The sequence below is a fragment of the Notolabrus celidotus genome, chromosome 11, assembly GCF_009762535.1.
Source record: "Notolabrus celidotus isolate fNotCel1 chromosome 11, fNotCel1.pri, whole genome shotgun sequence".
NCBI lineage: Eukaryota > Metazoa > Chordata > Actinopteri > Labriformes > Labridae > Notolabrus > Notolabrus celidotus.
Window position 1 is genome coordinate 36578388 of NC_048282.1, and position 25000 is coordinate 36603387.

The 25000-nt window shown below is 41.7% G+C and overlaps 2 protein-coding genes across 2 annotated transcripts in view; both read left to right on the plus strand.

Annotated features, from left to right (window-relative positions):
* LOC117820958 (dnaJ homolog subfamily C member 5-like) overlaps nucleotides 1–5393 on the plus strand; it is a 36668-nt gene extending 31275 nt beyond the window's left edge. Inside the window, exons 3-5 of the mRNA XM_034694918.1 lie at nucleotides 1634–1754; nucleotides 1871–2042; nucleotides 2145–5393. Of these exons, the coding sequence (XP_034550809.1) occupies nucleotides 1634–1754; nucleotides 1871–2042; nucleotides 2145–2242 (391 nt within the window). The 3' untranslated portion in view covers nucleotides 2243–5393. The remainder of the gene's footprint in view (nucleotides 1–1633; nucleotides 1755–1870; nucleotides 2043–2144) is intronic.
* Nucleotides 5394–7681: 2288 nt separating this feature from the next.
* LOC117820959 (tripartite motif-containing protein 54-like) overlaps nucleotides 7682–25000 on the plus strand; it is a 23526-nt gene continuing 6207 nt past the window's right edge. The window contains exons 1-11 of the mRNA XM_034694919.1: nucleotides 7682–7713; nucleotides 8983–9118; nucleotides 11607–11816; nucleotides 20024–20208; nucleotides 20298–20475; nucleotides 20549–20644; nucleotides 21691–21768; nucleotides 22696–22851; nucleotides 22939–22961; nucleotides 23046–23170; nucleotides 23416–23882. Coding sequence (XP_034550810.1) covers nucleotides 7682–7713; nucleotides 8983–9118; nucleotides 11607–11816; nucleotides 20024–20208; nucleotides 20298–20475; nucleotides 20549–20644; nucleotides 21691–21768; nucleotides 22696–22851; nucleotides 22939–22961; nucleotides 23046–23170; nucleotides 23416–23882 — 1686 coding nt within the window. The remainder of the gene's footprint in view (nucleotides 7714–8982; nucleotides 9119–11606; nucleotides 11817–20023; nucleotides 20209–20297; nucleotides 20476–20548; nucleotides 20645–21690; nucleotides 21769–22695; nucleotides 22852–22938; nucleotides 22962–23045; nucleotides 23171–23415; nucleotides 23883–25000) is intronic.

Here is a 25000-nt window from a genome sequence, read left to right on the forward strand (position 1 = left end):
TACAAAATAAACTACATTATTAAAGAAAAGATATTTACCGGACTTCTAAACTCTTAAAACTAACAGCTGCTGCATCACTGGTTGTCTGTAGATATTTAAATCCTATAAAACACATTTTTTCTCACATAATTCTTTATAAAAGTGCAACCTTTAAAGGTGACATATCACGCTTTTTTCATCAACATATATTGGTCTAAGAGGTCCCCAAAACATGTATTTAAAGTTTTTGCTCAAAAAAACACTTTGAAATCAGATTCTGGTCTGCCTGAAAAACCCTCTTCTTCAGTCCTCCTCAGAACACTCTGTTTTCTCTCTGACCACGCCCCCTCAGAAAGTGGATGTGCTTCGGCTGTCCAGCACGTTGATCTAATGTTTACGTGTTGGCTGAATATACACGGCTGCTCAGAGATCACGTTACTTCAACCCTCTGAATCTGATCCAGAATCTGATCCTGACGAGGAGGCGCCTGTAGCAGGACCTTTCTGAAGGATTGGTCACAGATTTAGTGTTTCTTGTTGTTTTATTTATCAGTGGCTATGTGGCTATGCTAACTAGCGCTAGCACTTATCCATGACAAATAAAAATCATCCACTAGATCTTCAAATCTGCAGACGTGGGGAGTCAAACCGACCTCTGCCAGAAAGGCAGCGGGACCTTTTCTGAAGGATTGGTCACAGATTTAGTGTTTCTTGTTGTTTTATTTGTCAGTATGTCGACGTGTGTCTTGGTACACAGCTACAGCTACAGCTATGAACATGTAGCTATGTGGCTATGCTAATTAGCGCTAGCACTTATCCATGATAAATAAAAATCATCCACTAGATCTTCAAATCTGCAGACGTGGGGAGTCAAACCGACCTTTGTGTTTATTAAGACAGCCTACAACTAGCATGCCTCCCTCCTAAGCTCCTTGTTAGCACACATTTGTGCAGGGAATGAAAAACAGAGGAGGGGTTGAGTTGTATTTTATACAGTCTATGGGCTGAACAAGCTCCGAGCTCTGACTTCCTGTTACAGACCGGATATTGTTGTTACGTAACAAAAACACTGAAGTCTGAAACGGCTGGTTTCAGCACACATTTACAGAAAGGTGGAGAAATCAGAACAGGGGCAGAATGGATTCTTTTCATTCTCGGGGGGTTTGTAGACAGGGACACATATTTCAGGTAGAGAACCATTAAAAAGTCAATTTTGCATGATATGTCACCTTTAATCGTGTGCTTCATGAAAAGGTCCAGGATTGTACAAGTTTATTTGAAAAATAAAATAATTTTTACCAAATTTTTAAATGTGAAGTATTTTAAGTTGTTGACATGTGTAAAATGTATTAAAATTAAATTTCACATCAAATTTAAACACAACAGGCTTTAAAAAACTGATGAAATGTGGTAATAAATGATTTGAATTTATTGCAATCAGTGGGGGTATTAAGTTTTTGTAGAGATTTTTCTGACTTTAAGATGTGAACAGAATTTTTACCAGTGATCACAGTCAACAAAATTAATAAATCATATCTGTTGGTTACCTGTTGCAACACTGGACATGAAAAAACCCTGAAGAGATTTTCTGCAGAACCTGGAATATAAGAAAAGGTGTGACAAAGGTCTGAAGAGTCCTCCTGCATAAAGACTTAAATTGTCTTCAGCAATGTGATCTTTCTGTGCAGATGTGTAGCTGGGTCTGCAGTAACTTACAGTAACACAGCACTAAACCACAATACAGCCATTAGACTCAGAGGAAGATCTCATGCACAAGTATGTCTTCATTCAAAAGTCCATAGTCTAAAAGAGAAGAGTAAAAATAATGGTCCAGGTTTACCTCCAAGGTCTTCATGTTCCTAAATGTCTTCTTTTCCTCTGTCTCTCTCCAGGCCTTGTTCGTCTTCTGCTGCCTGTCCACAGGATGTTATTTCTGCTGTTGTCTGTGTTGCTGCTGTAACTGCTGCTGTGGTAAATGTAAACCTCGGCCGCCCATGGACCAGGAGCCTGAGTTCTACGTGTCCCCCGAGGACCTGGAGGCCCAGATGACCGCTGACGAGAGGGGTGAGGAGGAGACACGAGACGCTGAGAGAGAGCTTTTAAAATTGAGTCGTTTTTTAAAGTAGAATTATTATTTATGTTGCATTGTCCCTTTTCCTCCTCCAGATGGCGGTGAGCCCATCGTGATGCAGCCGTCCTCAGCCACAGAAACCACCCAGCTCACCTCTGATGCCCACCAAAGCTACAGGACCGACTCATACTAGACACACACACACACACACACACACACACAAACACACACACACATACACATACACACATACACGCACACATACAGAGCTCACACATTACGATTAACCAAACACACGACTGGCTCTAACATAATCACAGGACCGGTGCACATCCTGCACACACACAATCTTTACACCGTGCTGGTCAGCTTTATTTCCTTTTGATCCACAGCAGTAAACACACACACACACACACACACACACACACACACACACACAGACACACCAGCTGATACTATTCATCATGCCCTGTTTTTTTATTTTAAATTTACTGTGAAAGAAGGAGAGAAGGAAGGAAAAAAGGAGGAAAATTAACGTTTTTCAGACAACAAATCTCATATTCCTCAGACAGACACGACTGAAAATGTATTCAGAGGACAAAATCAACAACTTATCAAACATAAAGACAAAAGCAGACGATCTCAAGCAGCCAGGAGCACCGAAGACTCAATGTAATGAGATAAAAATGAGATGTAACAGAAGAAACTTTGTTTTTGTTTTGGAGCTCTGGTCTAAAGTTCAGAAAATAACAAACATTTAGGACTTTAATTTAACCCAGAAAAAGAAACAAGTAACTGTTTTCCCGCCCGCTCCAGCCCGTGGAAGAGGCACGTCATGACGTCAGATTAACGTGACCGCTTTTCCAAGCAGTGCTAGCACAAACTTTCCCTCACAACAACAACGATGGAAGACACTTTCAGCTTGTCTCCTCGGCCGACCGCTGCTCTGCCTTGGAATCCATTAGTCTCTTTGATTTTGTCGCTGCAGGACAATGGCAGAAACACAGAAGCGGTTCTAGACCAGCAAAGAATTGGAGCCGCTTTGGAGCCGGTTTTCCTGGCCAGAAGCCGGTTCACTCGCAGTCAAAACACGAAAAACCGCTTCACAATTGAGCGCCGGCTCCGAACCGGCCCTGAAACTGCCTCGGTTGAAAAGAGGCGAGAGTGTGTGACCCTGCTCTGCTTTCAGTCACGCCTGCAGCTCTCACAGCAAATTACTTGAATCCACAAACAGGCAAATATCGAGGCTTTTCAAGGTCCTTTCGGCGTTCCATGAAGTGCACAAGTTACAAGTTTTGGTTGCCAAGGACTTTGAAACCGGTATCTTAAATTTACTTTTACCCGTATGACACCAAAGTTCAAATTTCTGGCGTAACGTCAGCCTGAGCCTGTTGGGCTTTGAGTGAATCGTTAGACAATCATTTAACCTCTTAGAGTGAAGGCTTGGTTTGTTGTTGTTGTCACTTTAAAGCACAATTTCCCTTCCACATGTGCATAAATTTAAGATAATGCATATTTCAGAGCCACGTCTAAGTGTGTTGAGTCATACATGACTGTTCCCCCTTTCGAGGTTCAACCTTTATGTGTCAATCATGAACCCGGCTTGCTTCTCATCCAGCAGTAGAAATAGTCTCTGCGTCGTATCAGCCTGCAGGGGAACACATGTCCAGACTGCTCTGTCAGCCCGACGCTCACTTGAAGTAGGTCAGGGATCACGTCTATATGACTTGGCAGGGAGGGAGGGAGGGAGGATGGGGTTGTTTATTTGTCCCAGATATTGTCACACACATCGCTGCAGAGGGAGCCCCCTGCAGGTCGGTGAAGGTATCTCACGCTGGCATCGATTCCCTCGCTCTTAAACAATCAGAAAGACAGAAACTCTGAACTCCTCCTTTTCCTTCTCTTCTTCCTTCACGTTCCCTCTCCACTCTCCTCCGTACGTAAAGAACCGAGCTCCCTGGTTCACACTGAAAGCTGTGTGTGTGCTGTGGGAGCCGTTGCACAGTCCAGTGTTATTATTAGACACATTACATCACTTCCATACATTAGTGACCTCTTGCTTTAATCCAGAAGAACAGACATATGTACACTGACCCCGCCCCCTTTTTTCTTTGTTTCTAGTTTCATTTTGTTTTGTGAGGAAGTTAAAATGTTGTACATGTTGTGTAAACTGAATGTTTAGATTTGACTTCACCGTGTTTCTTTATTCTTTCCTTCTGTTCTCTGTCTCTGTAGATTTCTTTTGTTTTTACTTATTTATGTTGTTAACGAATGGAGGATGTTATTATCCACAGTCTTATTTGTTTGTGTGGCAGCAGTTTTGTAGATTATATAATCCTAATAGCAACTAAAGAGCAGTTTACAACAATCAGACGGATTAGTTAGGGTGTCATTTTTCAGAAAACATGTTTTTTATTTCTAGATTTTCTTAATTCGTCGCGCAGAAGTAGCACTCCGGCTCTGATCTATTCGAACGTTCAGGATCATTGTGGTTGTTTGTGTCAAGTATTTAACTTTATACCAAAAAAAAAAACATCTTCATTGAACTAATAAGGCTTATCTGTTTGCAATATGTCTTGTTCATTATGTTTTTAAACATATCAGAAGGGAAAGCAATATCAACAATGCAAATTGCAAATTTCACAGCTCGTTTTCAGGAATCTGCAGGATCATTAAAAGTCCCAAAATAGCTTCTTTTAAGACTTTAAAAAGCAAAGTACAGATAAATAAAGTTAGAACATGTCTGCACAACAAATCAAACATCATGTCGGCGCTTCAAACAAGGTTTCTGTGCGACGTCGTCCAGCTTAGCAGAGTTTTACGTGACCTGCAGATGCTCCTATTTTCCGCTTCGTGTCATGTGACCACCGAATGCAACTTTGGATCCCTCCTTTCTTTGAATTTCTCTGCTGTTGACCAAACACGCAAAACCCTGCTCAAGAGCAGCGTGGCGCCTGAAACATTTCAACCCTGGAGTCCAGAAACTTCCACCGTTAGCTCTGAAACAATGACACAAACTACAAGAACTGATGTAAGTGTGAATATAGCGACCAGATGGTAATAATATTGAAGCATTATTTTATTTATTTTTCTTATGATTTTAATGATTAACGACTAGCCGGTATGTCGAGCGGATGTATAGAATTTTAGATGTGAACTGTCTTGACGGTAAAGTGTCAAAACGGCCGACCTGCTGTATATACACGCAGCGACACAGATCATAGAGGTGTAGAGTTTTCTGTTTTTAGCATGGACTCATAATGTTGACGTCTGTCAGGCAGACGTGTGGATAAATGAAGTATCTGATGTACTGTTGTAAAATAAATGTTTCTGATGCTTCAGATTCTCTGTTCTCACTGTGAGTTTGTTTGAGTGGACACCAGGAAGGCTTGCATCATGACCTCAAATCACCCAAATAGAAACATGTAAAGACAAAAGAAGGGGACCCAGAATGATGCCCTGAGGGACACCACATGGGGCTTTAATAGTTCCAGTTACAAGAGCTTGCTGATGAGGAACTTTTGAACCACAGTCCCTTTATTTTTGTCATACAGGGAACCTTCAGCTTCTAAAGAACTTTAAATATACCTTTAAAAACAGGTATATTAGTGCCAGGAAAATAGTTTCAAATATTTATAAATGTTTACAGACACACCCTTCTGGAAACTCTCTGGACATAAAAGAGAGATGGGAGATTGAGATGAACGTTATCATTGAGGATGAAAAATGGGAAAAAGCCTGTGAAAAAGGACATAAAATCACGAGCAGTCCTACATGGAAAGAATTTAATTGGAAACTAAAATTGAGATATTTTAAAACTCCTGTGATTACATCAAAATATGATAGAAATAGGTCAAACCTGTGTTGGAGAAACTGTAAGCAAGTGGGAGACCATACCCACATTTTCTGGGATTGCCCGATATTAAAAAACTTTTGGTTAGGGATCCAAATAGAAGTTCGATCTATTTTGAAGGTTGATTTGCCATTGGATCCACGATATTATATATTAGGTTTAGTCCCAGAGGGAGCTATGGACAAAAAGAAAGTCAAATTGTTGCATGTCCTGTTATTAGTAGCCAGGAAAATGATAACATTGACCTGGCTGAAACCACTACCTCCCACCCTTCACCAATGGAAAGAGAGATTAAAGACAGTTTATCTGATGGAAAAGATAACTGCAAAACTTCACTGTAGATTGGATTTGTTCTTAACTTTGTGGGCTCCTGTAATTAAGCTCCTTCAACTGCCAAACAATTATGATAGAGTAACTTGAGGGGGGGGTCTTTCCCTCCTTGTTTCTTTGTGTGGATGAGACCAAAACTAGGAACCTATCTATGACTGCCTGTCTGGAAATGCCTGCCGAGTTCTAATGTTTTCTCATTTAATTTCTTCTAAACAGACTCTGTAACATACTATGTGTACAACTTTAAATAAAAATTTGTTCAAAAAAAAAAAACAGGTATATTCTTGCACACGTATCCTAAACGCGACAGGAAGTCAGCTATTTTCATTTAAACGTTTGATTTTCGGCCATTTTTGGCGATTTAGAGGGCGCACATTTTGACGAACTCGTCAAAGGGGTTTCATGTGATCAACTCTGTCAGTCAGTGTGTAGTGGACACATTGAAGATTCAAATTTATGAATGGATTTTCTGTACATGAAAGGGTTCAGCCCTTGATGATTTTTTGGTAAGTATGATAAATGTACCCGGCTGAACACCTGCGCGCAAATATTTGCTTTAGCCGTAGCACCAGCAACTACCAACAGGAAATAGCATGTGTTATTCTTCTTCTGTTCCACATGTTCACTCCAAATGTGTTCAGGAGCAGCCTTCAGACCTTCATGGAGGATTGTTGTTCAGACTGTATGTCCAGGGCGCTGTAGGCCTAGCGGTCTGAGCGAGACCACAGCCCTCTTCGCAGAGGTAGCAGGTTCAATTTCCGGCCCCAACCATTTGCTGCATATCCGTCCCCATTCTCTGCCCCCCATATGTCCTGTCTCTCTTCAGCTGTCCTCCATTGAAGGTGAAAATGCCCAAAAATAGAATTTAAAAAACTGCATGTCCATTGCAGCACATTAAACGTCCATGCCTCATCATGAACCATTAAGTCACTTTAAATCCTTTATACAACCTTCCATCTGTTTGAAATTTCAGATACATGATCAAGCCCCCCCCCCCCCACGAGAAAAACTATATGCTGGTTTTGTTTTTAACACTGTCACAGTCATAGAGGCACCCTGTGGAGAAACATGGTATTCACTGTTGGATACAATGTCCAATCTGCTCCAAAATGTACAGGTTTGATTTTCGTTCCAGAAAAGAAGAGAACCCAGAAAACCGCCCTGTGGAACACCTTAGAGGATAGACTCCTAAACCACAATCTTTCTTATCCCTAACTCAAATTATACTGCTCTGTTTTCAGCAGATCAGCAATTTTCTATTCCAAAATATGAATAGTGAATGATATTGTAGAAAAACAAACTTAAAATTATATAAATACATCTTTTGAAGGAGGTGCAGTTGTGGAAATTGCAAGTGGTTCAGGCAGGACACTTAAAGATGCTCCATATCTGCATACAAATGTAATGTTCATGTGACGGGGTGCTCTTTGGGGCACTCCCGGCCTCTGTATGGCGCTGTGCCAGTCCTCCCGGGACTTGAGGTGATTGACCGTGCATGCCTTTAAAAAGGTGCCGTCACCAAACTAAAGGCTAAAGGAAAAACAAAAACAAGGTAATAACAATAGAGAAAAAAATCACGTCTCAGCCTTTAAACTGTGTTATCCTGCCGGCAACGCCACAATGTGACAGGTTGGATGGCGTTGCTGAGCTTTGCTCTTCCCCGTACCCAACCTGCCACATTTATAAGGTGTTTATGGAGGTTACATTTAAAAAAAACAGACATAATAATAAGTTTGTATTTAATTAATCAAGTCAGAAGTAAAATGTAAATGTTTCCTGACTCCTCTGCAGAGGTTCTATTTTCACTAAGTGATAAAAGTGTCAGATTTAATGCAGTAATCATCAGTTTATAATAAAATGCTACAGTGAGCACCTTCAAGAGGACAGTGAGTGTGTGTGTAACCGTAGAAAGAGCACAGCCTGGCCCAGTCTTAATGTGTCCACATACCAGCCACAGCCTGATTTGGTGTGTGTGTGTATGTGTGTGTGTGATCCTTTCAGAGGCACTGGGTTGAAACTTGACGCCCCTCGGACTCAATTCAGCCTCCCCTCTCTCTCACACACACACACACTCACACACACACACATATCGCTCTGGATGTCAGGGAGGCTGTGAACTAACAAACACAGCGGCCTCTACTTGTGCCGAAAAAGAGGAATGGAGTGAGAGTTGGACGAGAGAAGCAAAAGAGAGAGGGAGAAAGAGAGCTGGACTCTGGCCTGATGTCCTTCCGGTCAGCGTTTGGAGTCACAGGAGCTGAAGAGGAGAACTCTGAGCTGCTGCTTCGTTTCTCTTCTGGATTTGAGACTGATTCTTTCTTCAGCTGATTAAACTCCTGCTGGGATTATTTGTCACTTTACACTGGAGATGAAAAGTTTCTCTGAGGCAACAAGTGCCAAAGACAAACCATCAAGTCATTTAAGCTTTAAATAAAACTGATGTTGAAACCGGCTGACAGACAGAGTGAGTGAGTGAGGAGGGTATTTCCAGAACGTGAGACGGACAGTGTCTCATGGCATCAGGATTATGAAGACCTGAGACACTCATCTGCACTCTGTTGACTTTGTGCAAGTAAAACATGCAAAATATAGTCTAAAAACATCTGAACATTACAAATAACTTTACATAAGTGACTCTTTTTTCATGCAAGTCTATTTTTGGTCCTTGCTGCTCACACTTCCAGGATCTCAGCTCTGCGACCCCAGAGAAGTGTGCACGTGTGGATTTACTTGTTTGATTGACTGTGCAGACAAACCCAGAGACCAGACTCAGGAGGAGGAAGAGTAACTGCATCCTCTGAGGTTCAGTTAGCAGACTTTAATGACAAAGAAGACCTGAGTGCTGCAGACCGAAGAATCAGAGAGCATCAGGAGATGGAGAGGAAGGTGAGTACACAGCTTTTGTTTCAGACTCATCTTGTTTTCTATTAAAACACACAGCCAGGTCTTTTCTTCCAGGGAGCATGTGTGAGGATTAGTTTCAGCTTCATCAGGCAGATCTTAGTTTGCATGCATCACACTTTATTTTGCAGAGATAAATCACAGCCTCATCCATCACTGCGTCTTTCAGTGCACTTTCTCAAATCTCATCAGTGTTCTGATAACACGGCTGCAAGATGACACAGTCCTGGAAATCTTCATGATCTTGCAGCTGAGTTTAGAGTTTCCAAAGCGTCATGAGGTGTGTTTGGTGGAGTCAAGCCTTGCAGACACATCTTTAAAAAACCTGACCACCTGCTGATTGTGCTGAGTCATCTCAAAGAAAGAACACACTACATGCAGCCAGGAAGTGTTCAATTCCACACAACTTGATATTGAGTTCTGAAAGTTTAACTGTACCAGCTAGAAAATCAACCTTCCCACATTCGTTTTCAATAATGCATAGTATAGAAATATTGTGGTGTACAAATTTAAGCTTCCTCATTTTGTCTCAAAAGCCTGGAAAGGAAAAGAAAACAATCTCTTTAATTTGTGCATATTTGGCTTTAATGTTCTTCTGTTTCTTGACGATGAATAGACGTGCTGGACTGCATGGCTGCATGGTGTCTTATGAGCCCATGCAAGACTGCACATATATAAATGTAAGACACAATAATGAAATAGAAACTTCTATGCAAGAAAATCTCCAAATGAAATGGTACAGATACAAATTTAAGGAGCTGCAGTCACTCAATAAGAAAAACACTCATGACTTTTGTTAAGTTTTGCAGCAGTCAGAAAGTAAAGAAGATATGGAAGAGAATGAGGGCCACTGAAATTAAAAAATAATAATAATAATTAAAGTCCTTTTTTTTATTATTATTATTCTCAGAAAAAAGTCAGAATTCTGAGATTAATGTCAGGAAAGAACTCAGAGTTCTGACTTTTTTTCTCATAATAAAAATAAAAATAAATATTGGACTTTATTTTTTTTTTTTCAGTGGCCCTTATCCTCTTCTGTGAGAAGACAATTTTGTCCCCCTGAAAAACTCCTGAAATTTAATGGACAAACATGAGGATGAGAAAAAAGTTGTGAGTTTTCTCCTTTTTTTGACTCCATAACTCAAAAACTCTTAACTCAAAAGGGAAGATTGTAAGTGTTTCAAAAGAAACATCAAACACCAAAAAATCATCTGTGTCGACCTGCCCCCCCATCCAGGACTTGTACCGGTCCCGGGCCAGGAAACGGGCAGGTAGCATCACCGCTGACCCCTCACACCCTGGACACAAATTCTTTAAACTCCTCCCCTCCGGCAGGCGCTACAGATCACTGTGCGCCAAAACAACCCGTCATAAGAACAGTTTCTTCCCCCAGGCTGTCACTCTGATGAACACTAAACCATAACAGTGTCACACCTGTCAGATAAATACTCTCTGTAAATATACATGTAGATATACAATGCAACAATTCTCAAGCAGAATTCCATATTTCTATTTTTTGTATTATTTAACTTCTATTTTATAATGTAAAACTACCTCTGCAACTCACCACTGCACTTTACCATCTTATTTTAGCCTGTACATATTAGTCAAGCCTATTTGTTGTTTCTTTGTATTTATAGCTGATGTTATTGTTATTATATTTTTATTTTATTTTTTATTGTAGTTCTTATTCTTATTCCTATTCTTATGCCTTGTACAAAGAGAGCACAGTACTAAAGTCAAATTCCTTGTGTGTTCAAGCATACTTGGTGAATAAAGCTGATTCTGATTCTGATTCTGAAAAGAAGAGGACCCAGAGGACCGCCCTGTGGAACACCACAGATTATAAACTCTAAATCAGGATGTTGTTTTATCTCTAACTCAATAAATATAGCTCATTTTCCAGTAGAGAAGAAATTTCCAATTCTTAAAAGAAACAATACAAACATTGATAATAAACGACAATGACACTTTTTTTGTGGGGGCTCAATAGTTGACCTTCAACCCCAAAGGTTTCAAGTTTTTGAGACACTTTTGAACTAAAGGGATAAAAAAAAAAAACAGCTGTCAGAGAGGGAAGCAATCTGAAAAAATTCAAGAATTTCTCTTTGTAAAATGTCAATATGTACCCCAAAATATATTCAAAATGTATTACTGTTTGAGTTAATTTAATGTGATATAATAATACAACTTCTAAACGGTCTTTAGTTATTGTTGTTTGCAATATCTCAGGTGCACAAAGTGTATGATAAGTTATATTTCACAGTACGGCTCTGTTCTGGGAGCTCCCTGCCCTTCCATGTGTGCAGGTGGAATGCCAGAGCCTGAGGTGGGGAGAGCACACCTTCCCTCTCTTTCATGTTCCACTCAGTCTCATGAACGTATAAATAACTGATGCTGATTTATTGATTCCTGCTCAGTCCTCTAACAAAAGACAACTCTGTGCCTGATCGAACTTTTCTGGTGTCATTAGGAGGAGCTGAAGTTCGGCGGCGAGGCCATGTCTCTGCCTGCAGACCTGAGCTGCCTGCAGGGCGTCGGGGGGGCGGAGGGGGAGGTGGCGTTGGCCACTCTGGAGAAACAGCTGATCTGTCCCATCTGTCTGGAGCTCTTCAACAAACCGGTGGTGATCCTGCCCTGCCAACACAACCTCTGCAGGAAGTGTGCCAACGAGCTCTACCAGGTCCCTGACACTGCACACACACACACACACACACACACACACACACACACACACACACACACACACACACACACACACACGGACTTCAAACAAAGCCCACGACACATGTTCCAGAGGGTGTGTGAGTGTGTGTGAGCAGAGTGGATTATCTGCGTCTAAAATGGGAACAGTGGATGTTCAGCTGGTTCGCTCATGTAGACAAAGAAATCCTCCTCTGTGACCTACACTGCTATTGTGTTTGATTTAAGTGTGTGTGTGTGTGTGTGTGTGTGTGTGTGTGTGTGTGTGTGTGTGTGTGTGTGTGTGTGTGTGTGTGTGTGTGTGTGTGTGTGTGTGTGTGTTTCCAATACAGTCATGTCTGTTTTTAATGCAGTGACTTCCACTACAGAGTCACGTCTGTTTTTAATGCAGTGACTTCCACTACAGAGTCATGTCTGTTTTTAATGCAGTGACTTCCACTACAGAGTCATGTCTGTGTTTAATGCAGTGACTTCCACTACAGAGTCATGTCTGTGTTTAATGCAGTGACTTCCACTACAGAGTCATGTCTGTGTTTAATGCAGTGACTTCCACTACAGAGTCATGTCTGTTTTTAATGCAGTGACTTCCACTACAGAGTCATGTCTGTTTTTAATGCAGTGACTTCCACTACAGAGTCATGTCTGTTTTTAATGCAGTGACTTCCACTACAGAGTATTGTCTGTTTTTAATGCAGTGACTTCCACTACAGAGTCATGTCTGTTTTTAATGCAGTGACTTCCACTACAGAGTCATGTCTGTGTTTAATGCAGTGATTTCCACTACAGAGTCATGTCTGTTTATAATGCAGTGACTTCCACTACAGAGTCATGTCTGTGTTTAATGCAGTGACTTCCACTACAGAGTCATGTCTGTTTTTAATGCAGTGACTTCCACTACAGAGTCATGTCTGTTTTTAATGCAGTGACTTCCACTACAGAGTCATGTCTGTTTTTAATGCAGGGACTTCCACTACAGAGTCATGTCTGTTTTTAATGCAGTGACTTCCACTACAGAGTCATGTCTGTTTTTAATGCAGTGACTTCCACTACAGAGTCATGTCTGTTTTGTTTTCCTTGCACCAACTTTTTTGAAACATGAAGCTTGACAACGTGCAGAAACATCCTGTGATGGAGAGAGGACGAGACGTTTTGGTGTGACTGAAATGTTTTAATTGCTCGTGTGTATCAGTGTCAGTGTGTTTTCTTGAGCTTAACAAGGTCAAGGGTCTGGAACATGAGCCTGACAGCGCGGGAGGAGTCTCTTAGGTTTCGGTCTACACATGTAGAACCCATGTGAAAACACGGGAACACGCAGGTTAACTCACATGAACAGTGTGTTAATGTGTGTGCAGCTAAGGTTGTGAAACAGCAGTGAAACTGGATGATAGAGTCACATGAGCTGGAGCTAGATTCCAGGAAGCATCTGATCCAGGTGGTCTCAGGTCTAGGTTGACCTTTAAATGTTATTGTTTTTAAAATGTCACTGCATTAAAAACAGACATGACTCTGTAGTGGAAGTCACTGCATTAAAAACAGACATGACTCTGTAGTGGAAGTCACTGCATTAAACACAGACATGACTCTGTAGTGGAAGTCACTGCATTAAACACAGACATGACTCTGTAGTGGAAGTCACTGCATTATAAACAGACATGACTCTGTAGTGGAAGTCACTGCATTAAAAACAGACGTGACTCTGTAGTGGAAGTCACTGCATTAAAAACAGACATGACTCTGTAGTGGAAGTCACTGCATTAGAAACAGACATGACTCTGTAGTGGAAGTCACCGCATTAAAAACAGACATGACTCTGTAGTGGAAGTCACTGCATTAAAAACAGACATGACTCTGTAGTGGAAGTCACTGCATTAGAAACAGACATGACTCTGTAGTGGAAGTCACCGCATTAAAAACAGACATGACTCTGTAGTGGAAGTCACTGCATTAAAACCAGACATGACTCTGTAGTGGAAGTCACTGCATTAAAAACAGACATGACTCTGTAGTGGAAGTCACTGCATTAAAAACAGACATGTCTCTGTAGTGGAAGTCACCGCATTAAAAACAGACATGACTCTGTAGTGGAAGTCACTGCATTAAAACCAGACATGACTCTGTAGTGGAAGTCACTGCATTAAAAACAGACATGACTCTGTAGTGGAAGTCACTGCATTAAAAACAGACATGACTATGTAGTGGAAGTCACTGCATTAAACACAGACATGACTCTGCAGTGGAAGTCACTGCATTAAAAACAGACATGACTCTGTAGTGGAAGTCACTGCATTATAAACAGACATGACTCTGTAGTGGAAGTCACTGCATTAAAAACAGACGTGACTCTGTAGTGGAAGTCACTGCATTATAAACAGACATGACTCTGTAGTGGAAGTCACTGCATTATAAACAGACATGACTCTGTAGTGGAAGTCACTGCATTAAACACAGACATGACTCTGTAGTGGAAGTCACTGCATTATAAACAGACATGACTCTGTAGTGGAAGTCACTGCATTAAAAACAGACATGACTCTATAGTGGAAGTCACTGCATTAAAAACAGACATGACTCTATAGTGGAAGTCACTGCATTAAAAACAGACATGACTCTGTAGTGGAAGTCACTGCATTATAAACAGACATGACTCTGTAGTGGAAGTCACTGCATTATAAACAGACATGACTCTGTAGTGGAAGTCACTGCATTAAAAACAGACATGACTCTATAGTGGAAGTCACTGCATTAAAAACAGACATGACTCTATAGTGGAAGTCACTGCATTAAACACAGACATGACTCTGTAGTGGAAGTCACTGCATTATAAACAGACATGACTCTGTAGTGGAAGTCACTGCATTAAAAACAGACATGACTCTATAGTGGAAGTCACTGCATTAAAAACAGACAGGACTCTGTAGTGGAAGTCACTGCATTAAAAACAGACAGGACTCTGTAGTGGAAGTCACTGCATTAAAAACAGACAGGACTCTATAGTGGAAGTCACTGCATTAAAAACTGACGTGACTGTAGTGGAAGTCACTGCATTAAAAACAGACGTGACTCTGTAGTGGAAGTCACTGCATTAAACACAGACATGACTCTGTAGTGGAAGTCACTGCATTAAAAACAGACATGACTCTGTAGTGGAAGTCACTGCATTAAAAACAGACTCGACTCTGTAGTGGAAGTCACTGCATTAAACAGACATGACTCTGTAGTGGAAGTCACTGCATTAAAAACAGACATGACTCTGTAGTGGAAGTCACTGCATTAAAAACAGACATGACTCTGTAGTGGAAGTCACTGCATTAAAAACAGACATGACACTGTAGTGGAAGTCACTGCATTAAAAACAGACAGGACTCTGTAGTGGAAGTCACTGCATTAAAAACAGACAGGACTCTGTAGTGGAAGTCACTGCATTAAAAACAGACATGACTCTGTAGTGGAAGTCACTGCATTAAAAACAGACATGACTCTGTAGTGGAAGTCACTGCATTAAAAACAGACATGACTCTGTAGTGGAAGTCACTGCATTAAAAACAGACATGACTCTGTAGTGGAAGTCACTGCATTAAACACAGACATGACTCTGTAGTGGAAGTCACTGCATTAAAAACAGACATGACTCTGTAGTGGAAGTCACTGCATTAAAAACAGACATGACTCTGTAGTGGAAGTCACTGCATTAAAAACAGACATGACTGTAGTGGAAGTCACTGCATTAAAAACAGACGTGACTCTGTAGTGGAAGTCACTGCATTAAAAACAGACATGACTCTGTAGTGGAAGTCACTGCATTAAAACAGACATGACTCTGTAGTGGAAGTCACTGCATTAAAAACAGACATGACTCTGTAGTGGAAGTCACTGCATTAAAAACAGACATGACTCTGTAGTGGAAGTCACTGCATTAAACACAGACATGACTCTGTAGTGGAAGTCACTGCATTAAAAACAGACATGACTCTGTAGTGGAAGTCACTGCATTAAACACAGACATGACTCTGTAGTGGAAGTCACTGCATTAAAAACAAAGTAGTCCTCTGTCACAGTTTTATTTTTTGCAGCCACATTAAGAATTAAAGATTTTAAGATTTCAAGAAGAAAAATTTGTAAATATATGTGATTAAAGTTTTAAATTATGTGATTAAAGTTGTATTTTTATGTGAAAGAAGTCTTGATTGATGACTTAGTTGATCTTCAGGCTGAAGTCACATAAAGGGTGAGATTCAAAGAGCAGCCAGACGCCTGCACTGAAATGCAGAACGTCTTGTGAAGCTTGAATTACCAGCTGAGGGCAAACAGCGGTTGCAAAAGCATGCACAGGCTGCCCCTCTTCAAAACAGGCTCCGGGTTTTGCACAATCAATTCATGATACTGAATTGATGGTCTCTTCTGATCTCCCCCTTCGAACAACAACAACAACAACAACTAACATGGCTCTAATACTCGGTCCTATGAAACATATCTTGCAGCAAAATCTGCCCCAACAGAATCTTTGACTCTCAGCAGCTACACATCGTTGGCATACGAGGCGGAAGTCCAGCTTCCATGGTCCAGTGTGTGTGTGATGATGTGGTTTGTGTTCATCCCGGTTGGGAGTGACCTCTCACAAAAGGTTGCCTCACTTCCAAATGGACTCAGAGGCTTGCTCAAGATGTTGTGGAGAGATTGCTCATGAGCTGATGGACTCCAAACGGTAAACAGGAGGTGTGTCAGAAAAACATCTCCTCTCATGACTCATGATGACCTCCTGTGGTCGTATAATCTCATGAGAGGAATCATTTATCAGTCCAGAGCTCCTTCTGTCAGAGCTGTGAGTTAGATTCTGACTCAGTTTATTTCTGTCGCTCGTCATTGTGCTCGCTGTAACTGAGTTAGTGGATCTTTACTGGCACAGAGGCGGGATACACACTCCGCCTCATCATCTTCTGGGAGCTCATGTTTGCACAAGTGTTTGTAAGAAGCCGTGTCCTCCTCAGGCCGGCGTCTGTAATATAATAATGATAATACTGCCTGCTCTCTCTGCTCCACCTGCTCCTGTTTACAGACACACACACGGTGCCAACGAGCTCTCTGATGACATCCTTCCAGTAAATGCACTCAGTGCTTCTGAACCTCCTCGTGGATGTCAACATATACCGTTGTTTACTAAGTCCACAATTCAATATCGAATCAACATCGACAATCCTGGCATTGATTATTTCTGTTGTAATGAAGCTCCCCTCCTGTGGGGGCGCTGTGGGTGCTGCTGTGTAGTGATTCATGTCACACAGAAACACCTCTGGACTAAACAGCTGTTATTACGTCACTAAAGACAGCGGACGTTTGTTACATTGAATCAGTTCATGACAAGCAGTTTGGATTTAGACGCAAAACTGGAACAGAAAAAATCGATGACATCATGTCGTGTGTAAACCAGTTGTTCTCAAAGTGGGGTCCTGGGACCCCTGGGTTAGGGGTTTTGGTCCGAATGTGAACTCTTTTATTTGGTTCGGGACAGAAGTGCATGAGTCTGAGAAACTTTGGATCTTTGTGATTCAGGAAGAAACAGTTCGGTGTTTCTCTGTCGGCTCGGGAATGATCGGATTCATGATACATAAAGACAAACAGTCACATGACAGTTACACAGACCTTCTTCTTCTCCTGCTGGAGCTCCAACAGGGTTAGGGTTAGGATTAGGGTTAGGGTTAGGGTTAGGGTTAGGGTTAGGACTAGGGTTAGGGTTAGGACTAGGGTTAGGGTTAGGGTTAGGATTAGGGTTAGGGTTAGGGTTAGGACTAGGGTTAGGGTTAGGGTTAGGGTTAGGACTAGGGTTAGGGTTAGGGTTAGGGTTAGGGTTAGGACTAGGGTTAGGGTTAGGACTAGGGTTAGGGTTAGGGTTAGGATTAGGGTTAGGGTTAGGGTTAGGAGGACTAGGGTTAGGGTTAGGGTTAGGGTTAGGATTAGGGTTAGGGTTAGGGTTAGGGTTAGGACTAGGGTTAGGGTTAGGGTTAGGGTTAGGGTTAGGGTTAGGGTTAGGGTTAGGATTAGGGTTAGGGTTAGGGTTAGGGTTAGGATTAGGGTTAGGGTTAGGACTAGGGTTAGGGTTAGGACTAGGGTTAGGGTTAGGGTTAGGGTTAGGATTAGGGTTAAGGTTAGGACTAGGGTTAGGGTTAGGGTTAGGATTAGGGTTAGGGTTAGGATTAGGGTTAGGGTTAGGGTTAGGGTTAGGGTTAGGACTAGGGTTAGGGTTAGGATTAGGGTTAGGGTTAGGGTTAGGGTTAGGATTAGGATTAGGGTTAGGGTTAGGGTTAGGGTTAGGGTTAGGACTAGGGTTAGGGTTAGGATTAGGGTTAGGGTTAGGGTTAGGGTTAGGGTTAGGATTAGGGTTAGGGTTAGGGTTAGGATTAGGATTAGGATTAGGGTTAGGGTTAGGGTTAGGATTAGGATTAGGGTTAGGGTTAGGGTTAGGATTAGGGTTAGGGTTAGGGTTAGGATTAGGATTAGGGTTAGGGTTAGGGTTAGGATTAGGATTAGGGTTAGGGTTAGGGTTAGGGTTAGGATTAGGGTTAGGGTTAGGGTTAGGGTTAGGATTAGGATTAGGGTTAGGGTTAGGGTTAGGACTAGGGTTAGGGTTAGGATTAGGGTTAGGGTTAGGGTTAGGGTTAGGGTTAGGATTAGGGTTAGGGTTAGGATTAGGATTAGGGTTAGGGTTAGGGTTAGGGTTAGGGTTAGGGTTAGGATTAGGGTTAGGGTTAGGGTTAGGGTTAGGGTTAGGATTAGGGTTAGGGTTAGGGTTAGGGTTAGAACCAGAACTAAACCTAAGTAAACAGAACCAGACTCAAGCAACCAGAACCGAACCGAACCAGAACCGAACCAGAACCGATCCGAATCAGAACCGAACCGAATCAGAACAGAACCAGAACCAGAACCAGAACAGAACCAGATCCGAACCAGAACAGAACCAGATCCGAACCGAACCAGAACCGAACCAGAACCGAACCAGAACCGAACCAGAACCGAACCAGATCCGAACCAGAACCGAACCGAACCAGAACAGAACCGAACCAGAACCGAACCAGATCCGAACCAGATCCGAACCAGATCCGAACCAGAACCGAACCGAACCAGAACCGAACCGAACCAGAACCGAACCGAACCAGAACCGAACCAGAACCGAACCAGAACCGAACCAGATCCGAACCAGATCCGAACCGAACCAGAACCTGAACAAAACCAGAACCGAACCAGAACAGAACCAGAACAGAACCAGAACAGAACCAGAACAGAACCAGAACAGAACCAGAACTCAAGCAAACAGAACCAGAACCAATATAGAAATGGAACAGAATATATGGAATGGAATGGAAGAGAATCAAATGGACTTACTATTATTATTATTATTATTATTATTATTATTATTATTATTAGTGGTACAGAGAGGGAAGGGAATCATTCTCAAACAATCTAAATCAAATTGTGAGGTTATGATAACTAGCCCTTTAATAAAGTCATGGATAACAGGAAACAGAAAGAAAGAAAGTGAGACGCAGGAGAGGAGGTTTATTTTCTCCTCTGTGAAATGGAGTCACTGTTCAGGAAACACTGCTTAGTCACAGCTATGATCCCCAAACACTCAGAACACCAGTCCTCTGTGAGTGGACCTGATCCTCCATCAGGTCCAGCAGCAGCTGAGGATCATTAAAGTCCTCTATTTCAGGACTCTGTAACCCTCTAACCTCACATCAGTCTCTCCGCTCACTCCTCTGCTGCTGCTCGTCTCCCAATAACCCCGCTCTGAAGAAGTTCAGCAGAGTGTGTGTGTGTGTGTGTGTGTGTGTGTGTGTGTGTGTGTGTGTGTGTGTGTGTGTGTGTGTGTGTGTGTGTGTGTGTTATATTTACTTCATTTAGACTTGGATTAATTAAAGGGATCTTAATGAGTGTGTGGTTTTAGCACCACATTGTTTCATGACATGGGGACTTTCCTGTCTCTCTCTGTGACCCTGTAACCCGCCCTGAACCATCCCTGACCTCACCCCGGGCAGATGTCCCGCATTCTCCACCAGTTAACCCCACTGATAATAAAGCTGTGCTAACGTTTGATATCCCAGCATGCAGCAGGGTGGCGTGACACCAGACTGCATCTGTCGGGTGTTGAAAGGGTCGCTGCAGACGTTTAAATCCTCTCTCTGTCCTCCTCAGCCCTCGCTGTTCCAGGCTCGCACCACCATGATGATCAACAGCGGCCGCTTCCGCTGCCCGTCCTGCAGACTGGAGGTGGTGCTGGATCGACACGGCGTCTACGGGCTGCCGAGGAACCTGCTGGTGGAGAACATCATCGACGTCTACAAACAGGAAGTCAGCAACTACAACAACAAGGTGGCGAGGTAAGAACGGGAACAACCATGCTACTGATGACAACAACGTGATGAAAATATCCCTACAGGTGCTTTAATACCTCGTGTTTCCTCTCTAGCTCCCTCCCTCCTCCTCCTCCCTCCCCTGCTCAGCTGACGTGTTCGGACCATGAGGGGGAGAAGGTGAACATCTACTGCCTCACCTGTAAGGTTCCCACCTGCTCTCTGTGCAAAGTGTTCGGGGCTCATCAGTCCTGTCAGGTGGCTCCTCTGAGCGCCGTCTACCAGCTGCAAAAGGTAGAACAAAAAACCTTCCTCTGTATAAATCACAGTTTTTGATTCATAATAACTTCCCTCTTTTAATTCTAAGGATGAGCTGAGTGAGGAGGTCAGCTCTCTGAAGGCGTACAACGACAAAGTCCAGGCTCTGATGGGTGACATCGAGCAGACCTGCAGGAACATAGAGGTCTGTAGGTCTCCGTACTCTATGTTCTATTATTAACAAAGACCCAGCATCAAGACCGGATCAGATCCAGTCCCATCTTCCAGACAGGACTCAGTCTGATCTCATCTTAATCCACCATGAGCAGAGCACTTTGCAGCATTTAGCAAGTTACAGTGGCAAGGACAAACTTCCTTTAACAGGCAGAAACCTCCAGCAGGACCAGACTCATGTTAGACACACATCTGCTGAGACCGTGTTGGAGAGAGGGATAGAAGGAGGTGAAGAGAGAGAGAGAGATGATAGAGGTGAGACGAGACAAGGGAGCTCAGGGACTCCAGAAAGGTCTATGGTTAGTAACTTTAATCGGACAGGGAGAGTTAAAGTAAGTGATGTGGGGCAGAGGAGAGAAATGGAAAGACAGGATCCCAGTAGGTCAGCTTCCTTAGTTTAAGCCTATAGCAGCATAACTAAGAGCTGGTCCAAGCCTGAGCAAGCTCTAACTATGAGCTTCATCAAAAAGGAAGGTTTGAAGCCTACTCGTGAAAGTATTTGGCAAGTTACAGTGGCAAGGACAAACTTCCTTTAACAGGCAGAAACCTCCAGCAGGACCAGACTCATGTTAGACACACATCTGCTGAGACCGTGTTGGAGAGAGAGATAGAGAGAGATGAAGAGAGAGAGAGATGATAGTGGGGAGACGGATAGTAGTAGTTGTAGCAGCTGGAGTCTGGCACGTCCACAGCAGCAGAGATCCAGAGGAACCTACGAGACAAGGGAGCTCAGGGACTCCAGAAAGGTCTATGGTTAGTAACTTTAATGGGACAGGAAGAGTTAAAGTGAGAGACAGGCAGAGAGAGGAGAGAGAGGGAGTGACAGTCTAAGCCTGTAGCAGCAGAACTAAGAGCTGGTCCAAGCAGAAAAATGACCACATAGAGCGCACACTGACACTGAGGATCGTGAAAACTGAACTGTCCCTTTAAATGTCTTAAAAAAGTTTAAAACTAAAACTTTAAATAAAAGCATCCAGATGTTGTTTTGTGCTCTGATCTGTTCTCTTCTCTCTGTAGGAGAACTCCAAGACTCAGAAGCAGAGAGTGTGTGAGCAGTTCAATCACATATTATCCATTCTGGACGAGAAACGAAAGGTAAGACTTTATATATATATATATGAATTATTTTATATCTTTGATGGCTATTAAAAAAGATGGAGATATTATATTATTTTTATTTTTTTTAATATGTTTTTTTGAACATTTTTATAAGACTCAGCTAACACAGAACAACACTGCAGTTATTAGACTCAGCAGCAGATATGATGAACAAATATTTCATTAAAAATAATAATTAAAAATTAAAAATTAATAAATGAACAAATAAATACATACAAAATATAATAACAAATAAAAAGTTAAATAAATACATGAAAATAATTTAAGAAATAATAATTAGAAAAATAAAGAATTCATAAATTAAAGTTGAAAGAAAATAAACAAAAACAAATTAAATGAATAAATCATTTTTTTAAATAAATAATAAGAAGAAAATAAAAGAAATACAAAATAAAAAAGGTTCAATTAATAAATAAAAATAATTTTATAAATAATAATTAGGAATAACAAAAGAAATAACCATTTAAGAAAATAAACTAATAAAAGGTTAAATTAATTAATCAAAATGATTTTATAAAATTATAATTCAAATAATAGAAGAAATACAAAAATGAACTTTACAGAAAATAAAAATTAAAAGGTTGAATTAATAAATAAAAATAATTGTATAATTATAATATGAATATTAAACTAAACTAAATAAAATAAAGATAGTTTTAAATTATATCATTGAATTTCATGATTCAATCATTGGTGTTTCTGTTTTTTTATTTAATGCTGTTTTTTTTTTATTGACTTTCTTTTGATTTTGGTGGATTATTTTTGTCACTGTTCTTTTACTCGCTTTGTAAACATATTCAAACAAACAGAGCAAAACTTTTGATGCTTAAGTCTCAGTTACAAGAGAGAAATAAAATATGTAAATACTGTCTCTTAATTTTCTGCTCCATCATTTCCTGGAAGGCGATGACAGAGAAGATCACCTCGGAGCAGGAGGAGAAAACAGGTCACGCTCAGGTGTTGATTCGGAGCTATAAAGACGGCGTGGAGGCCAACAACAAGCTGATGGAGAGAGCGGCGGGCAGCATGGAGGAGCCTGACACGGCTGCTTTCGTTCAGGTGTGTGAGTGTAAACCAAAACATCCTCCTCTTACATCCCTAATCCATGAATCTTTAATTTGATCTCCTCTCACTGTCTCTCCTCAGGGTTCAAGAGAGCTCATTACAAAGTGAGTACAAGGACATTTCTAAAGTTTGATAATCTGCATGTTGTCAAAACTTTCAGTTCAATAATTAAAGTCTGTTTCCTTCAGAGTGATCGCAGCAGCCAGTTTCTCTCCTGCAGAGACTCTGAGACCAGGATCTGAGACTTTGAGTCTCTACACCTTTAACTTCAGCAGACAGGAGAGAGCTCTGAGGAGCATCGACTTCCCCAGAGGTGAGAGGAAGAGTTGATCAGACGCTCTTCACATCACAACATGTTTTTAGGGTACCTGGTTATAGAACTGGAACCTGAGACCAAGAGGGCTACAGCCTCTAGGTGCACACTTAGACCGCCAGGCCAATGGCGCCCCATCAAACACAGTTTTTAAAGAAGTCTTATAAACAAAGTTTTCCTTTTTTATTAGACGTCACATAACGACTATAATCTGAGTCTCATGAAGGTTTGTTGTCTCTCTGCAGTTGTGGAAGAAGTTCCTGAAGAACAAGAGACAGAACCAGCTCCAGAAGAACCCAAAGAGACCTCAGCCCAGAGCACAGAACCAAGACCCAACCATGAGACCTTGATCCAGAACCCTGGATCTGCTGCAGAACCACTTCAAGAGGCGATATCTCCAGTACTGATATCTCCGGTACTGATATCTCCACTACTGATATCTCCATCACCAGTACAGACAGCAGCACCCAGACCAAGTCAAGCAGATCCAGGTCTGCTCAGGGACTCTGAGGAGGAGCGTGCAGGATCTGTTCTGCAGACAGAGACTGAGAACTTGGACCTAAACAACCAGAGGTCAGAAGTGATGAAGAGCAAGAAGGAGGAGGAGAGGGCAGACGAGGAGGTGGAGAAACGATGTGCAGGTCCTGATCCTGTGAAAGAGGAGAGCAGCAGGGAGCAGGAGCAGGAGGAGGAGGGGATGAGCACTCTGCAGGTACAGACGCCTCGGTTCTTATTCTAACTGTTCAGACTTTTAAAGTTATGTGTGATGTATAAATCTGTCAACCGTTAGAAGATGTTTCAGTGCTTTATAACTCAAAGATCACAGTTTAATACCTGCTGACAGACGACATAAGAGTAGTTTGTTTTATCTGTGCATACTTCCTGATCCAAATCTCACTTTGTCTCTGTTTTTCTGAGTCCATGGAGCTCCGTGTTCTTGGTACCTTTGATGATATGTTAGCCGTTAAAGAGTTAATATTCAGATAAACTTCCTGTGCTCATTTGAAGGTGAAGATTTCATGTTATTTTGAGATGATGAGCTACGATCTGTGAAGTTTTCTTCCAGCTCCTCTTCAGATTTATGTCCTGCAGGATCTTAAAGCTTCTCCAACATTCCTCCTTTTTTATTTCCAGATACTCTAACAGCAAACTGATGATGCATACTTTGATATTTAAAGTTTTTATTCTTTAGATTTCTCTCCTACTTTCAGGTCTGTGGTTTGAATCTAAAGTCAACTCTCACAGGCTGCAAACTTTCAAGAATAACGTCTCTGTGGAGCTGCAGCACGGTTAACAAAGCCATACAAAGAAAGATGACACAGGATATGTTACTTTAATACTAGACTGATATATCTAATGAAAGACATGCAATCACAACGTTCATGTGATGAACTCTTCTGGCCTAAAATGTAAACGTGGAGCATCCTTTAGAACCTCTGTGAGTCGATTTAAGAGAAACAAAACCACAAGAAGCTCTGCAGCATGAAAAGTGAACTAATATGTGATCAATGATTTGGATGATTTGTGCACAGAGGTTTAAAAGATTGCAAAGTCTTCCTCACAGCTTGCTAACTGTCTTCTTTCACGTAGTGTGAGGGAGGAGAGGAGGGAGGGGGTGCAGGTGGTTCGACGGTGCAGAGTGAGACAGAAGAAGAGAGTGAAGCTCAGGATGAAGAAGAAGATGAACGAATACAGGAGGACAAAGATGTTGAATTGAACCCCAGCCTTTGCAAACCCAGCAGCTTGAGCAAGGTTGACCCCTCTCCAGAAGTTGATGATGCAGAGCAGAATATATCCACACCACAACCAGCCGGAGATTCGCTCCCAGAG